The 18860-nt window shown below is 37.6% G+C and overlaps 1 protein-coding gene across 5 annotated transcripts in view; it reads left to right on the forward strand.

Annotated features, from left to right (window-relative positions):
- The window catches only part of npas2 (neuronal PAS domain protein 2), a 65942-nt gene extending 47446 nt beyond the window's left edge, over positions 1 to 18496 (forward strand). For 2 of the 5 annotated variants that reach the window (XM_081364871.1, XM_081364873.1), the window contains 19 exons: positions 1483 to 1637; positions 3060 to 3151; positions 3979 to 4068; positions 5723 to 5846; positions 6448 to 6561; positions 7530 to 7648; positions 7782 to 7864; positions 9034 to 9140; positions 9350 to 9497; positions 10838 to 10919; positions 11011 to 11137; positions 11226 to 11329; positions 12599 to 12670; positions 13118 to 13276; positions 15288 to 15431; positions 15515 to 15705; positions 17132 to 17227; positions 17408 to 17618; positions 17758 to 18496. In XM_081364871.1, the coding sequence (XP_081220997.1) occupies positions 1483 to 1637; positions 3060 to 3151; positions 3979 to 4068; positions 5723 to 5846; positions 6448 to 6561; positions 7530 to 7648; positions 7782 to 7864; positions 9034 to 9140; positions 9350 to 9497; positions 10838 to 10919; positions 11011 to 11137; positions 11226 to 11329; positions 12599 to 12670; positions 13118 to 13276; positions 15288 to 15431; positions 15515 to 15705; positions 17132 to 17227; positions 17408 to 17618; positions 17758 to 17958 (2419 nt within the window). In that variant the 3' untranslated portion in view covers positions 17959 to 18496. Of the gene's footprint in view, positions 1 to 1482; positions 1638 to 3059; positions 3152 to 3978; positions 4069 to 5722; positions 5847 to 6447; positions 6562 to 7529; positions 7649 to 7781; positions 7865 to 9033; positions 9141 to 9349; positions 9498 to 10837; positions 10920 to 11010; positions 11138 to 11225; positions 11330 to 12598; positions 12671 to 13117; positions 13277 to 15287; positions 15432 to 15514; positions 15706 to 17131; positions 17228 to 17407; positions 17619 to 17757 lie in introns of those variants that run through there. The other 3 variants (XM_081364872.1, XM_081364874.1, XM_081364875.1) reach the window with 3 other exon arrangements.
- Positions 18497 to 18860: the final 364 nt, after the last annotated feature.

Genomic DNA, 18860 nt, shown 5'->3' on the forward strand with positions numbered 1-18860 from the left:
TGTTTGTAATTCTCTACAGTTATCTGAGATCCTCATGAGAAAGCATACACAAACACCATCGTCACCACTAGGGCTGGGCGATAAAACGATAACGATATGTATCGCGATAGACACCTAATCAATATCAATAAAAAATGCGTTCGATAAAACGTTCGATAATTTTTTTTTTTTTTCGTTGGAACCAACCAGCAAAGCAAGTTTGATTGCATGAACAAAGGCACTCACTCTCTAGTAACTAGATAAAACAGAAAAAGTCAGCTCGCCTGACTTAAAGTCTGACCGTAGTCAGACCAATGTCGTCTGCAGATTATGCAAGACAGTCGTCAGTTTCTCTGTTATTCGCGTGCTGATGCGCTGTTCTAGCGTGTGCGTTTCTCAGCGCGTACATGTGAAGCTCACATGCACTAAAAGCCTGTCTACCAGCGCCTGAATACTAAGTTATCTTTCGAGTCTTATTTTGCTAATACTGTTATATACACACAAGGTTTACATAAACTAGTCGGATATGTCTAAAGTAAAAGCAAACTTGAGAAAATTGAGAGAAAATCTGTTTGTCAAATGCGTGTATAATAGACGCGTCGCGCGCAGCTCTTAAAGAGACAGTAATAGTAAACACGCTGCCGCTTGTCCTTAAAGGGATAGTTCACCCAAAAATAAAAATTATCTAATATTTTCTAATATTAATATTTTGAAGAATGTGGGTATCCAAACAGTAGCTGGTCCCCATTGACTTCCATAAAAATATACTATGGAAGTCACTGGGGTACATCAACTGTTGGTCATTCTTCCAAATAACTTTTATTTTCAACAGAAGAAAGAAACTTATTCGAGTTTAAAACAACGTGAGAGAGTAAATTATGAAAATTAGAATTTTTAGGAGAACTATCCCTTTAATGTTAATAAAACAACAAAATGTAAAGAGAAAATCACTCACTGCTCTTGACTAATAACTTTATTAATAGCTTTAATAAGTATCAATGTATAATTTATAGAAAATAGAAAGAAATAGATTTATAGAATTTATAGAAAGAAATCGTAATATTATATTTTTGCCATATCGCCCACCCCTTTATAAAGCATTTCTTACGTATTCTTTAATTTTGCACCTTAATGTTAAGAGATAATTGTTAAGTGTTCATTGTGATTTTAGACTTTTGAGTTTTCCATGGTCGTGTTGACATTTCTGCCTTTATAACTGATGGGATTATAATCAAAGGTAGGTTAAGTTTAAAATAAAAAAATCTTTAAATGTAATATATTTGTCTCCTGGACTGGTCCTTATTTTAAATATGTTATAAAAAAATTCAATAATTATCGATATCGACCGATATGAAACACTTATATCGTGATACAGTTTTCAGCCATATCGCCCAGCCCTAGTCACCACACACAGACATCCACAAACATTCCCTCTTCCATCTCTCATTGTCTGAAGTAATGTGAGTGTCATCTCTTTCTGCCCATCTGCCCATCTCTCTGCAGGGCGTCCCGTAATAAATCAGAGAAGAAGAGGAGAGACCAGTTCAATGTTCTCATTAAAGAGCTGTGTACTATGCTGCAGGGTCAAGGTCACCCCCGCAAGATGGACAAATCCACCATCCTGCAGAGGACCATTGACTTCCTGCAGAAACAGAAAGGTCAGGGAAAAATCATGTTAAAATAGTTGCTCCCAGTCTATGACAAAAAAAGAAAAAAGTAGTTTGGTGGAAATTTATGTTGGTGTTTCATTCTCATTGCCTTAAGAAAATGTAGTCAAAAAAGCAGAATGATACCCAGCTCAACCCATATGGCATTCTGCAATAAATGTTATATTTAATAAAACATCATGTATATGTGTGTGTATTAAATACATTTATTTTACCGTAAATGTCAAAATATTTTTCATCCAGGACAAATATTTGTATATATTTTAACATTTTTAATTAATTTTATTTTGCTGTCACTCACTGTGTCACAATATGAGCCTGTCTTCACCTCTAAATGAAACTGCACCTGGCACAAAAACATGAAGACGTAAATCATGATTTTGTTCCTCCTATTTCTGTATGTTCTGGTGTAAAAAATCCTTAAGGCATTCAGGTAAACTTGATTTTCCAGAGAGGTAAACCTCAAAGATAGTATGGATGCCAGCCGAACTTAGCCCCGCCCACAACATTTGAAGTCTGCCGCTGGAGAATTGAGATGTGTAGATTCCGCCATCGCGTCTGTTATAGAAGATATTGACAGCGCATTAATTTTAAAAGAGGAACAGAGAACCGCGATCAAGGCATTTGTCGATCAGACGTCACTTACTCCGTTGCTCTGATTGATTGTAGGTCTATCCAATTGAATGCAGAAGCATTTTCCTGGTTCGGTTGAAACACGCCCCATAATCACAGCCCAATGGAGCAGTATCAGACCCATATTCTGACTAGAATCTGAGTATGACAATGTCATGTCCTGACTAGAATCTGAGTATGACGACGTCAGGCTACCTCAAAGAGTCACAGATGCTTGTTTTGGGAGACGGTTGGATTTGTTTTGAATCTCTCCACCTCACACCAGTGATGATCATATTATCATTGTCATTGTCACAATTGATTTAAAACATTTACTCCATTTTATGTACTCGCTAATGCCAAGGTTTGCACACATTTGGCGAGTATTAATTTTGCACCCTGGTTTGAAGAACAGAATACGTTTTTACTTTATTTTTGCATTTGGTGAGAGGAGCAAACTGCTGCAAGCTCCAGGGGGTGTCACTACCAACACCTTTGAGTGCCAGGAGCTGCTCTGTGATGGGCCCAGTTCCATTTCCTGTCTGAATCCAGGCCACAGCTGTCAGGCCGTCGGCACAACGTTTACTGGCAGCGGATTTCAATGCTCCTATAAACAGTTCTAGTGCCATTTCCAACTTCCCCCAATCTCAGACTTCCTTACTGCTTGATTTAAATTTCTTACGATTTTTATCCGTTCCATCCAAACTTGTTAGTTCACACATTCCCTTTCTCAGAATTCTATAATCATGTTCTTAGAGCATTCCTAAAAATGTTTTCTTCCTGCTGTTTGGTGTTTTCCAGAGATCACAGCACAAACAGAATCTTGTGAGGTTCGGCAGGACTGGAAGCCTTCTTTCCTTAGCAATGAGGAATTCACCCAGTTAATGTTGGAGGTAAAGCATCATATCTGCCTCATTCACCTTCAGTTTTTCTGTGGTCTGGTGGGAATATTCCATACTTCAGCTGTATCTCTTAAGCACCATGCTGACAACACATGTATTTTGCGAGACTATGAGATGCCTTATAGCACTGATTCAGGCCTCCTTGAAGAAAACACATTTTACAAATAAAGGAAAATGTTTAACTTTAATCATGTACAGTAGCAGAAATACATGAAGTGAATATACAGAGTCAGCCTGAAATACGCACAGCATTCCTAGAGCCTGAAAAACCGGATGTTGCGCTTTGTATGGGGCATTTTTGAATTATCCCCAGAGTTTCCAGCATTAAGGAAACATTCACACATGAACACTTCCTTTTAAAAACAAACTCAGGCTCTTGTCTCAGACTTTCCAATGTACAAGTACAGTGACACGTGAAGATGTTGTGAGTTGGGGAATCCTTTGTTTATTTCTTGTTACATTAAGAAAACAAGGAAAAAATATTGTGCAACTTCAAGAGCCTGATAGTCAACATTCTGCAGCTTCAAAGGTTCTTCTTATCCAGCATTCTCAGCTTTGAGGAAAGAATTTCTAGATTAATAAATTATCTTGCACATTAATTTGACTCGAATTGAATACCCATCCGTTATTTTGTGTGGGGACAAGACCAGTATTCAAAGTTCAGCTCAGTCATTCACTGGATAATGACTGAATGATGACTCAATGACAGAATTTTTATTTTTGGATGAACTATTTCTTAAATAACAGAGGGAAAACTGTCATCAGTATATTATGAGAATTTCTGCTGATTCAGAATGACATTTTTTGTGTGATGGCAGGCTTTGGATGGTTTCCTAATAGCTCTTACCACAGATGGGAACATCATATATGTATCTGACAGTGTCTCGTCTCTCATTGGCCATCTGCCGGTAAGTGATGGGGTGGGGTCCAATGGGATTTAAAGAGAACTTGATTTGGATGAACTCGTTACCTCTGAGAATAAAACCCTGTTTTATTATGACTATTCAGGCAAACTCATGCTATTTTGCCTATGTTTTTCTAAACATAGTTAAGACAGCCCACACACAGCAGGTTTTCTGTAAGCTGTTGACAACAGTCCTTAGGAAATGCTCAAGATTTTTATTAGATGTTCAGAACTGTATTTTCAGAACTGTATTTGTACAGTATCTGAAAATCATGAAATGTCAAGTGCTTTGGCTTATTGCCAGTCAAGTGGTTTAACTTATTACAGGAAAAAAACAAACATTTCATAAACCTGAATCAATGCACCTCTCTTCTTAACTCTACAAATGTGTCAAAATCCATTCAGAGTGTGATCACATGCTACCAGTCTAATGAGATTTGCTTCTAAACTTTACTGTTAGTTCAGTTCCTGCTGTGTGTGGGTCACAAATGCGGTTTGATAATAGTGATGATGATTAGTTCCATCACTGTCAAAGCCATAACCTTTGGCCTTATTAAGCAGAGAGGTGGGCTTAGCAGACTCTTGTTATTAAGGAATCAAACAAGCTGAACTCAGGTGGCACTGAGGTCATGTGTGGCAATTATGGATCTACACAGATTGTGCTAATACTCTTAAGATTTTGTTGAGATGGTGCCAGTTCCTGTTACAGCAGAATGCTGGTTCAAGCAACAAGGCAGCTTTAGTATTATTTATATATTATTATTGTATTTATTATTATTTTGTATGTAGTTTTTCGTAATTTGATGTGCTTTTATTAGCTTTTCTTTTCTTTTTCTATATAGCTTGAAGTTATTTTTATTTCAGTTTTAGTTTAAGTCATTTTACTTGCACTTAAGCTTATTCATTTCAATTAGTTGCCAAGGCAACATTTTCAAATTTTCATTTAAGTTTTTAAAATGTAAGTTTTTCATCTAATATATGAATTATTTCAACTTTATTTCGAATTACCAAACATGTTTTTTAAAGTTTAGGGCCAGATTTACTTACAGCTTGCCCAGCACAAACCTTCTTTTGGTGTTAAAAAGTGCAGTGAAAAATTAGCGCTGAAAAGGCGTTGACAGTTACTTTATTGCATATGCATTTGTAGGAGTTTTATGGGAGGAGAGTATTTAAATTAATCACACAACATGATTTACTATGGTTTTCACTGGTCAATTTACTGGTATTTGCACCATTATTTAATGCCAAAAAAAGCATCTTAAACCAGATGCTAATTTGCACTGCTCTTGGTAGATTGCGCTGGTCATTATGAAAATGATCCGGCTGCATCTGTGTTCTTTCATTTCCACTCCCATCTGCGCTTTTTTGGAATTGCACCCTCATGCTAATTTGCCCTGTTTAGTAAATCTGGCCCTCAGTATTAGTTAACAATAACAACACTGCCATAAGCTGATGATGCTGTAGGACCTGTATTTTGAATTTTTATGGAAAGCAATTTATTATTGTAATTAATAATAATGAATAATTATTCAAAATGAAATTTCTTGTGAAATCATGTTATACATAAGTGCTTAGTACTGTGGGAAATGTAGTGCATTGTGTAGCACTGATGGAAGCGAGCTGGGAGTGACGTTGCTATGGATACTGTTATGTCTCAGTCAGATATGGTGGACCAGAACATTTTGAACTTCCTGCCAGAGCGAGAGCACGGAGAGGTGTATAAACTTCTGTCATCACACATGCTATTGACGGAGCCTTCTGCTGTGGACCTACTCAACAGCAGTGAGTGTATACACACACACACAGACAGACCATCACACACCTGAAAACACAGATGCAAAATGCTGTGAGAGCGTGCCATCTCATTGCCTGGATGTAGTGTGCTCTATGATTACACTCAAGGCTAATTATAGAGGCTCTGCGTGTGCAGTGTAACACAGATTATCTGTTACAACACCCTAATAATCCCACATACAGCTCTTACCCTGACCCCAATCCCCGAGAGAGACACACACACACACACACACACACACACACACACACACACACACACACACACACACACACACACAAATACTAAGAGATACTGGTAGAAAAAACAGTCACTGTTGACTTTTTGATCTCATTCGATCACCAGAACCATTCGATCTGTTTCACTGGTCACACTCGCTTGTGAACAAAACAAACACACACTCACACACTGTTGTATGGTCTGTCAGGTCATTGTACTCTATTTTAGGATAATCATCAAAGTCACACTTAGGCCACAGCCATAATAGAACATTAACCTCAACCTTGTGGGTTTGTCTGACAAACTGAATTGCTGTTACATCAGCTGCTAACAGTGTCTTTCCTCTCCCTGTGCACACTTTCTTTCTTTCAGATGAGACACACGTCGAGTTCTGCTGTCATTTAGCGAGGGGGAACGTTGACCCAAAAGAACCGCCCACATATGAATATGTCAAATTTGTTGGAGATTTCAAGTTTCATAATAATGGTGGGTTTTAATTATTTTTTACTAATCTTCCAGGCTACATGCAACACAAACAGAGACACTAATAATTGATGGATCTAGATGGATATAGTTATATTTCTGTTTATTACTTGATTTGAGAAGTCAACTTTAGCTGTGTTAGTAAGCATTTGGAGTGAGCATGCATGTGTTTCTTCCTGTGTATTTGGTTGAGGAAGAGATTTAATGAGGAGGGTGATTTGCCTATGTTGGAACTATTTGTCTGTCTCCTGATTTACATGTAGAATGTCATTATGAGGTCAAATTTTTACTGAAAGGGAATGTGAAAATGAGAAGACAAGAAAACATTTAAGCCACGACCAGAACAATGCTACCACTACTTGAATATATATATATATATATATATATATATATATATATATATATATATATATATATATATTATTAATAATAATAATCATATTTAAACTTTTTTTTTTTTTTTTTTTTTTTTTTTTTATTATAAAGAATCAAGATTTGTATTCATCACATTCACACCTGTGGCCGGTTGCATAAACTGCTTAGACTAGTCTTACAAGTTAGTCAGCTAATTTTTTTTCTTCAAGACTGGTCATGAATTTTAAAAGTCAGTTACATAAAAAGGTAGATTGGTCTAAATTAAATCTGAAAGGTAAAACTGATTACCCCTAACTAATTGCTAGTTGGTCAGACTAGTTCTTAAAGCACAGGCTTAACATAGTGGCTATGGTTATGCAACTGTGTATAAATAGGCAGATATACATTACAAAATATTAATAATAATACAAAATAGTAATTAAAGAAGTATAAAAATAGAAGTAAAAAAATACATTTTAAATTCATTCACTGCCATTCACTAGAAGTTGGTGTAATATACATAAAATATACCTTGTGCTAAGGTTAATACTTAATCTCTGAAATCTGGTCATTGTGGGTGTTTTTTAAACAGAACATGATGTTTTTCTGTGTCGCAGTGCCTCTGTCTACATGTAACGGTTATGAGCTGGCGTTCCCGCGCACACTGCAGTCTTCACTAGAGGAGCAGATCTGTCTCATAGCCACAGTGAGACTCGTGACCCCTCAGTTTCTGAAGGTAACAGTGCACAGAATCACATACGCACAAAATCAATATTACACACACTACTTGCATTCATCCTTACGTCAAAGGAAGGACAGACTTAGCGTGTGTGTGTGTGTGTGTGTGTGTGTGTGTGTGTGTGTTATAGGATATGTGCAACATGGAGGATGTGTGTGATGAATTCACATCAAGACACAGTCTGGAATGGAAATTTCTCTTCTTAGATCACAGGTGAGTCAAATGGCGCTCAATTATGCAAACGACTCTGATGTTGTGGTTCTGCATGGTCCGTTGTACTGCACTCCGTTATTTCGTAGGTTCATTCGTGACTTTCTGATTGTCATTTGCTTAATTCATTCATCAGTCGCTGACCCACTTACATCTGCTAATTCAGACTTTCCGCTGTCCCACGCACGGCTGCGAGGGCCAGGGATGTCATCAGATGTCCGTGTGCTTGAATCTATTCTCACACTCCTATTTTAAATGTGATGTTTTTATTCAGCTGTGGCCATTCATAAATTTCAGGATAGAGATTATTTACTCAGGAGGCTTTTCTGACCCCCAGAGAGTTACATAACCGTGTGTGAGTACTGGATGTCCTGTTCCCCACAGAGCTATAATTGGACATTCGAGCTGTCTCGTCAAACTCTCTCTTTAAAGGGGAAGTGTGCAATTTCAGCATCAACAAAAATAATGTGGTTTTCAAACAGGTTTCCTTAACACTCCCTGCATTTTCTATTGGTCAGTCATGCATATAGTCCCGTCTGCCCCCAAACTCACACAATTGGTTAAGCCAGTGTTGCTGTGGTCCAGATTGTCAAACAAACAGTGTTTTGAGACAGAGTGTTTACTTTGCGGAATTTATAAAACTTATAACACACACACAGCTGATTTACACTTTGATAATAATGAAAGATTTTTCTTGTGCACCAAATCAGCGTATCATCATGTGACACTGGAGTAATGATGCTGAAAATTCTGCTTTGCCATCACAGGAATACATTTAATTTCAAATTGTATAAAAACAGAAAACCATTATATGAAATTGTAATATTTCACAATATTACTGTTTTACTGTAATTCGGATCAAAATAAAAATCTTACTGACACTTCACTGTTAAGCTTACATGCCTCTTTATTTACAAACACATACAAGACTCAGGCAGGCTAAGGACACCACGCTCTTGCTTATTTCAGTGGTTTCCATGGTGATGAGTGTTTGCAGGCTCATCTGAGCCCTATGTTTCATTCCTTTAGCCTCTAGGGGAAATGCTCAGCCGTTTTTAATGGGTCTGAAAGGACATACGATGTGACGACTTGTTTTGTAAATTGGGCCAATGCTTGGAATTGTGCATGTGCTGGTAGCAGATAGTATGTACTTAACGTGTGTATGTTCGCAGGGCCTCTCCTATCATCGGTTACCTACCGTTTGAGGTTTTGGGGACCTCGGGTTACGACTACTACCATGTGGACGACCTGGAGCTGATTGCTCAGTGTCATAAACAATGTGAGTGTTATCTCAAAGTCTCTCTCTCTTGCTCTCTTCTAAAACTAGGTCAGTGTACTGGCTTGGAAATTGTGTGCTGTTTGTGTGAATCACAGAGGAGCTGAAAATGCTCCCACCAGGAAAGATGAAAGACCTTGTAAGAAGCTCTCAAATCTTTCTTAGAGACTACTGATCTTGAGAGTTTGTGTGCATGCATGTGTGTATTACAGTGATGCAATTTGGGAAAGGAAAATCCTGTTACTATCGGTTCCTGACTAAAGGACAGCAGTGGATCTGGCTACAGACACACTATTACATCACATACCACCAGTGGAACTCCAAACCAGAGTTTATCGTCTGTACACACAACGTGGTCAGGTAAAACACACAAAACCATAATTCAAACATGTATATTGCAAAGCATTATTTATTGACCTCTCATGCACCTTAAGAAACCTAATAGCTTGTCTCGACTTGACGTGTCTTGATTATATTCTATTTTTATTTATTCTTTATAAATATCATTGGATTTAGTTCATTGAAATTTGTTGTTCTTTGTCATTTTAATGTTTGTCGGAATTGTAGTTTTTATATTGTGACTCTGTTACAATGACAATAAAGAAGTCTAAGTCACACACTGGAAAATACACACTCAATTTTATATGCGTATAAACAAAAACAATTCACTCACACAAGCAAATTGAAGCATTTTAAAATATTTTAGGTTTAATAATATTTGTAACATGGATATCTATGTTCAAATGCCTGTTCATAACTTCAAAAAGAACCCCCCCAAATTAATATGATTATCAGCTCAATTAATTGAGTCGGTTTTACAGTGTCTATTATCTTTTAGCCTCAGTTTCCATCTAGTGGTCAGTTTGTGTTACTACAGATTTGGCCTTCAAAAATGACCACCTATTCTCAGAAATGCACCACATCACAGGGTCATTTTACTGCAGTGGTTCTCAACCAGGGGCCCGGGGCCCACTTGGTGGTATCAAAAAACTTCCAAAGGGTTCTCAAGATGAGTTAAAATGTTATTTCTTATTTTTTTGTCTCTGAAGAACCAGTATTCCTACAGTCTTGGAAATCCTGGATATATGAGGAAGACTCATTTTGAAAGTGTGATTTCTACACCTGGAAAAGTCCTGTAATTTTTTTATTTAATTTTTTTTAATTAAACCTCTAAATTCATAAAATCTTATAACTCTATGGCCATTTTTCTAAAGAATAAACAGTTTTCTAGTAATGACAAGTTCTAGAATATTTTATTGGGTAGAAATTGTAAGTATATTTTATGTATATAAAAAAAAAATCCTTAATTCTTAAAATTAAGATTAAAAATCTTTATTCAGTAAATCACAACCAACTGAAAAAGGGGCCCTAAAAAATTGTTGTGGACAATGGGGAGTGATGATGTCTATACTGGATGCAGCGCAGTGTGACACAACAAATTCCAGACAGTAAACTAAAGCCCCGTTCTATTTCTGACATACTTCAAGCGCTCACGCTACATCTGACACGAAGAACAAATGGATTTGCAACGGTCGTTTTGTCGCGTCCAGCGTTGACAGCCTCAAGCTGTTGCGGCGCAGGTGTAAACACAGTGTTGGAATCAAAAAAGTTGAGAACCTCTGGTCTACAGCTTTTCACAGTGGATGTACAAGTTGAAAGAATGAAAAGTAAAAACAAAACATTTGTGTCTCTCTCTAAAGTTATGCTGAAGTTCGAGCGGAGAGAAGGAGAGAGTTTGGATTGGAGGAAAGCTCATCTGATATGGCCACATCCTCAGTCAAGGTGTTGCACACACACACACACACACACACACAGCTTTATTTTTTCCAATGATATGTGTTTATGTGAATAGTTATGAGTTTTGTCTGTGTAGGGGCAGGAGGTGTTTTTGGACATGTGTCCTCCTTTGAAAAAAGCACGGGACAGAATCAACAGCGCTCGATCAGTGTCATCACAAAGCTCGAGAAAATCATCACACACAGCACTGTCCGACTCCGCATGTAAGTACTAACACTTCTGCCCTCATGAGGTGTACATGTGCATAAGAGGATAATGTGAATGTAAGCCTGTGTGTGTCTGTGTCCATAGCGAACTCGTCTGTGAGGTACACAGAAGCATGCACATCGTCACGGCAGTCTGCTTCCATTGGTCCTGAGAAGAACTCCAGCAGAATGCCACATAGTGGATCGAAGGTACAAACATGCACCTCATCATCATCATCTCCATTATCATCATTTATATGTGCAGTGATCTGGTGGGGATCTGCAGTGATCTTTTTAGGATTCAAGCAGCAATGGTGCAAGGACCCTATAAGAACTGCTCCGTTTATTTATTTTTTTATTTTTATTAATCTTCTTGGCTGAGTCTCTTTACAATTTCATAAATCAACAGGGCATGACATATAGACTAACTTTCATTTAAAGTCTTTAAAAACACTAGTAATTTAATAAGACTGTTTAGCCATTCTCAAAATGAATTGTCCATTTTTCATACTGTACATTATCATGTTGTGATTTAATAAACATTTTATTATAGTTTTTTTTGTGTTTTATTTTTAATTAACTCAACAGACAGGTGTTTGCAGATAGAATTCAACAGGTGAGGGTGTGTAGATTAGACAGGCAGATGGATGATGACCTTAGATCTGTATCATAAGGTCATTAGTTTGTCTCATCAGATGTTTAATAACACATAAAAGTCCCCACCAATATCCAGGTGAGTTATGAAGGACTCAGACATGAGAAAAGCAGAATTCATCTAAGTGAACAACTGCAGCAAAAATGTAACCATTAAACAATACACATTACTTAATATTGTTAAAAACTACATACAACTGCAGCTCATACTCTGAAATGTATCGTAACACTAATCTTAGCAGTAACATATTTATAGTTTTAATTTTTGTCATTCAACATGGTTACATTGCTAATAGTTAACAGTACAATTTTGCAACATTCTTTCAAAATCCACCCCAAAAGGTGCATAAATGTCATAGGATCTATAACTAAGATCTCCCTAAAACCACTTTGAATTCTTTTATGGCTCTGTACACTACTGTTGAAAAGTTTTGGGGTGGTAAGATTATTTTTTTTTTTTTTACGGTTTTGAAAGAAGTATCTTATACTTATCATTCATTTAATCTAAAACACAATAAAACAGTAGTTATTACAATTTAAATGACTTTATTTTAAAAGCCATATTTTCAGCATCATTACTCCAGTCTTTAGTGTCACATGATCCCTCAGAAATCATTCAAATAATGCTCAAGAAACATTTCTTGTTGTTATTAATGATGAAACGATGACATTTTATTCAGAATACCGATATTTATTTGAAATATAAATCTTTTGTAAACATTTTGATCAAAAATCTTACTGACCCCTACTTTTTGTACAGTATCGTATGTGTTGTTATCACCAGTCTGTGTGTGTATCTGAACGTTTTGTGTCTGTTTGTTTTAGACCCTGATTCAGAGGCAGAGCTCCTCGGAGGCCACATCACTCTCTCCCTCCTGCAGTCAGCAGTCCACCATGGTCAGTACTCTCTCTCTTTCCCCTCTATTCCTTCCTACTGTCTGTCTTCCTCTCCATGTTCAAGTATAGCTACAGTTTAGTGTTTGTTTTAATCTTAGAATAGAAAGATTGTTAACATTTTACCAACGACTGTGTAACGGTGCCAAATCTAGATCCTTGTTCCCTGCAGAAATTTTATTTGTTAGAAATTCTGCCCATTGCAGATCACAATGGCAACAACAACAAAACAAAACAAAAAACTCTGAACCAATTAGTTTTAGATTCTAAAATAGCTTTTCCAAATGTTATGGAATAATGTAGTCAGTTAAGTCTTCATTCGGCTTAGTGGAAACAAAAGCTGGTTTTGAGAGAGGTTCACAGTTTTGAAAAGGTGGAAAAGGGGTTATATGTTGCTGCTCTTGAGTCTTTTTGTGTGTTCTCAATGTTCTTTGTGCATGTGGGTTGCAGACACAATCTCTGTACGGATTCCAGCAGCCTCAGTTAGGCGTCATGCATCAGCTGAAAGAGCAGCTAGAGGAGCGGACACGCATCCTACAGGCCGACATCAAGACACAACAACAAGAGCTGCATGACATTAAAGAGAAACTACAGCTCGCCAACCTAGAGGTGCACACACATAATCACAAACTTGCAGTATTATATTTATTTGTGCAAATTTGGGTCAGATAAAATACATAAAAAATAGAAAATGTGATGTAAAAAGAGGAAGAAATACACTACTGATTTTTTGGTTCAATTAGTTAACGTTAATTAATGCATTAACTCAAATTAAATAATCTTTGTTAATATTAGTTAATAGCAGCTGGTCATTATTAGTTCATGTCAGCTCAGTTCCATTTAATAATATTAACAGATATTGAAATGAACATTCACTAAGATTAATAGATGCTTTAGAATTATTTTTCTTTGTTAAAGGGGACATATCATGCTAAATCCACTTTTTTAGCCCTTAAATGCATTGTGTTGTATATTTGGAGTGTTTAGAAGTACAGAAAAGTTGAAATTATTCTCTTCAGGTGCTTCGTTGATATCTTTATATTCTGTTTTGGTCATATTTTTCAACCTGTTCAGATTTTTCTGTTATCTATGACGTTTTGTGGACAATCACGTCACAGTATTTGCAGCGGAACTGCCAAATAAGGACTAGACTTCCAGCCCAACACTTCGAGCAATCCGCCATTTTTTATTTCTCGCTGCAATTTTGTAGTCCAAGCTAAAAGATGCAGAAGTTACGAGAGGGTAAGTTAAAATGTTCGGTTGTTGGATGTAGTAACCCATACGCTTCATTACACCGTCTACTGTAGATGAACTGCCGCGCTTATGACAGTGCGCATGTTTAACTGAAAGAACGAGCAGAGAGAGAGTGAGACCCGGTCGCGCGCGCATTCACTCTCTCTCTTCAGACCCTGGCGAAAGTGTAAACCTTCTCCATACTAGACGCTGTCTTGCTCTCTCTCCCTCGCACATATTAATCAAAATAAATCGACACGGTGGTAAAAGGTCGGGAGACCAAAGTTTCATGTGTAAATACAGTAAGTAACACACCATTGCGATACATCCATATGAAGACGTTCTTCTGCAGGTTCGTCGTCTTCATTTTCATCTCGCTCCGGCTCCGGACTCTGGCTCGAACATGTAAGTCTTCCGTTGTTGACATTTTGTTAATAACGTGTGAATAAAAAGTTTCTGTGCCGCTATAATCGTATCTCTGCTATTAAACTACAAAAATGGCCGAACGGGGTGGAGTGTCACCTCTGCAAACTGGAGAGGGGGCGGGTTATGATGTGTCTCAATTGTATTTAAAGAGACCGCACCAAAACGAGTTGCTGTCAGACGCACACCAGAAAAGGGGTAAAAAGGGGGCCTGTGGAGCTATAATAATGAGGAATTCAGACCCAAGCATTGCAGTTCCGCTTTATATAGACTACAAATGTATGATTTATATGTTAAAAGGAACGATTTAAAAGCATGATATGTCTCCTTTAACTAAAGTAGTTAATTAATGTTAACAAATGGAACCTTATTTGTAAAGTGTTACAGATTTTTTTCTGTTTTTGAAAGTAAAAGTATTATTGTGAAAATAATTTATTATTATTATTATTATTATTATTATATAATAACTGTTCTCTATTTTAATATATTGTAAAATGTAATTTATTTCTGAGGTGGCAAAGTTGTATTTTCAGCATCATTCCTCCAGTCTTCAGTGTCACATGATCTTTCAGAAATCATTCTAATATGACGATTTGGTGCTCAAGAAACATTTCTTATTATTATCAATGTTGAAAACAGTTTTGCAGCTTAACTTTTTTTAGGATTCTTTTATAAATAGAAAGTTCAAAAGAACAATTTATTTTGAAATCATACTTCACTGTTACTTTTGATCAATTTAATGCACCCTTGCTGAATGAATGTATTCATTTTTTTTTTTTTTTTTTTACTTGCTGACCACAAACATTTGAAAAGTAGTGTACAGTAGATATACAATATTCCTTTTCTGTAGGAAAAAAAATGCTACTGTATTCAGAGACGAAGTTATTGTATTGGAAGTCTTACTTTATTTATTATTAGAACTAAAGTGGTCTGATTCTGAACAGTTTGGATCGCTGTCTTGCAGATGTTTCTCCAGCAGCCGATACAGGGAGAGTTTGCCGGCTCTGGTTCACAGTCGCAACACAACACACACCCCAAACCTCAACACTGTGCTTCACATTCATCACACACACTGCTCAGAGAACAGCCCAGTAGCTCATCTGCTCAGGTACACTTCACACAACACACACATTACTCACTCACAGACTTGTGACACACACTGATGGTTGTCTTGTGTTTATGTGTGTTTAGGGGCAGCAGAGACTGGTTCAGACTGGACACATGCAGGTCGTCAGTGTTCCAATGCAGACACACACCAGTCTCACCACACCCTTTTACAGCAACCCAATGATGTTCTCCCCCAACCACGGACACAGAACCCAACACGACACACACCGCCAAAGAAACACACACACCGACTACAGCCAGGATGGACAGCTACGGTAACAACACAACTTAACACACAGAAAAACACAGTTTACTCTGGCTGAAGTACATTGTAAAGGCTTGTTCCTATCAAGACGACTGTTCAATTTGAAAATTTAGTGTGATAAACATTTTAATTTGAATAAACATTTTAATTTGAATAAATGTCTGTTAATGTCTGTTCAGACAGACATGAACAATCACATGCTGTTAATCCAACAATTTTTTTAGTTAGTTTTTTTTTTACAGAGAGTTGTTCTAATCTGTTTTCCATTGCACCGCAAATAAAATATATATAATAAAACTATAGTGAATAGCAGAGAAAGAACCTGGAACTCTTGCACTTTCATTCAACCCGTCGGCCATTGTTTATGCGTTGGTCTGAACAGACAAATCGTGTATGAAAATAAGACCAAATCTTTGTTCAAACATTGGAGTTGCTTCTTGTCTTTTATTATAATTCAGCTGTAATACCTATCAATTCAGATGGATCAAATTAGGTAGACATTTATATTCTGGAAATGATGTTCTAGAGATCAGAAGAAAAACCTTTAGGCTAAAACATGATCTCTGGTTGAAAAGGCAGAATTAAAGGGGTTATGACATGGATTTTTTACAATTATTTTAATATGTTCCTTGAGGTTCACTTATAAAGTTATTAAAGTTTTTTTGCACAAAACAACAAATATATATGTGGGAAATTATTATTTTTCCACCTTCATTCTGACCCTCTTTCTGTAATGATGCATTTTAAAGGGTGGCTCCTTTAAGACTTGTCTGTAAACTCAACAGTATCAATGCCCACTCAATATTGCACTTGAGTAAGTGTTTTGAAAATATTATCCATATAAAACCGTCATTTACACATAATGAAATAATTTACTGACAGTTTGCGATGCAGCTGCTGTCAGATCCAATACAGCTGGCTGCTTTACCTTTCAACTAAAGTTTATTTGCAAACTCTCTATTACACTGTGCCTCATTCACAAAACAAAATGCTCCGAACAAACATGCAATCCTCTGATGCGATCCGGTATGCCGGAGCACAAGTGCGTGGAGCACATCAGAAACTGAATGTGCATCTGTACACTTTATCCAGTATAGAGGGCATCAGTGCTTTTGACGCAACACACATATGTCACGAGATCAAGGCGAACTTGTCATGACCCCTTTAATGATATTTTAATAATTTGAATAACCATTATTTTAATAACCAAATAATAAATAACCATTATTTATCTGTTTCTTAATAAATAATAGATTATAGTAGATAATTCAGTGATGACTGTACAGGGGACAACAGAATGAGAGGTGATTTCTGATTGGTAGAGTGATGGAGCTTCCTTGATTGGCTGATTTTGGTTATATCACAGAATGTGTGATTGTAACAAGACATGTTCCCTGATCTGATCAGTAATATAATACAGGGTGTTTTCGGATTAGTAGGATGCTGCTAAACCAGCCAATGCAGACGCTTGTATCAGACAGCAATGGGGGGGCTCAGTCTTCCCAGTGCAGCTCAACTATTCAACAAACCAAGTAAGTGTGTGTGGGATTGATGGCCCCATTCAAAATGAAAGTAAAGTCATAGACCGGTTGTTGGGCTGAATATGAAAGAACATAGTAGTGTACAGTACTACTTTTACCATTTCTGCCATAATAGAAACAGTATGAGGAGTATACTATTCTGAATTCACCAATATTGTTTGTGTGTTACAGATATCCTCTGGACCAGCAGATGATGGCTCCTTCCTTCCCTGTGCAGCAGGTGAATTGTAACGCTGTGCTTGTCCCGTCCCCCGTCTTCACCTCACCAATCATGATCCCCCATAATAGTTTCATCACCCATCAGGCCACACCTACCTACACGCCTCACCCGGTGGCTGCCCCGCACGGCTTACCTCTACAGCAACCTCAGCAGTTCTTTCAGGTAGACAAACACAATTTTGATTAATTGTGATTCAGATTTACAGTTCTTCTCAGTCATCAACTGTATCATATCATCGTGAATAATGTTTTGTGATTCATAAACATTCTGGTAACATTCTGTCTCTCTTTCTCTCTTGAAGATGCAGCCTCAGGGTCTGATTCACAGCTCTCCCACTCAGGCCTTATTCCACACCCCTGGCATTCCACAGCAAAGCATTGTGGGATACGTACAGCCACAACAGCAGCATCAACAACAGCAGCAGCAGCAGCAGCAGCAACAGCAGCATCATCACTCCCAGTCCAGCAACCTGTCGGACTACAGAAACATGCTCCAACGGTAGCCCCGCCCCCCGGGAGAAGACAAGAGGTTGCCAGGAAAGCGCGTTGAGCATTTAGCTCTGAAAGGCATGATGGGAAGGGACTCTCTCGGCTCAGAGGAAGGCTCGGTCCCGAGCCAAACCAAATCGAGAAAGCCAAAGTTCCTTAAAGTCCCCATGACAGCAAATGATGGTGATAACGCCACGAGGCCCAAGGGCTCTGCCTGGCCCGGACTGCACGCAGAGGATGCTGGGATATGTAGGAGGAGCCCACATGAGGCGTGACCCATCTGTTATTCACGGAGACGGGTCACAGAACAGTCGAGCAGATGCTCCAATTGATAGAAAAGGGACAGAAAGCCGGAAGGGTTTTGGCACTGTAATGTTACAGCCGGTTGACGTTGTCTGGACTTTTTAAACATACAAACACACACAAACAAGACAAAATCAAGTAATGCCTTGACAGAGCTTAAACTCAATGCAGAGTTGGCTGAGTGTGCTGTCACATGTTCTGTTCTCAAACGCATACTAAAATACTAGCTAAAAGAGAAATGGCCCCACCAAAAAGAAGAAAAATACATGGTCATGAACTGCTTGACACACATCATATTTCATATGTGTATGCTGATGAGAGGAGCTGAGCACAGTTCAGTGAAGTCCAAAACATTTAAAAAATGCATAAATTTGGCTGCCTATTATCATGTGCAGAGCAAGTTCAGTCCCCTCCTGTTGTAACGTCAATGCTAACGTAAGAAACTTGAATCACGTTGTATATTTCAAATATTTAAGAACAATTTAAAAGTTCAGACTAGGGCAGAATTTTCCTACTGTTGAGTTCAACTCAATCCCTGTTACTCTCTCTTTTTTTTTTTTTTTCTGGATCCACTTTACTGTACATATAGTTCATCCACATAATGTGTTCTGGA

This window comes from Scardinius erythrophthalmus, assembly GCF_964197995.2.
Source record: "Scardinius erythrophthalmus genome assembly, chromosome: 5".
Classification (NCBI taxonomy): domain Eukaryota; kingdom Metazoa; phylum Chordata; class Actinopteri; order Cypriniformes; family Leuciscidae; genus Scardinius; species Scardinius erythrophthalmus.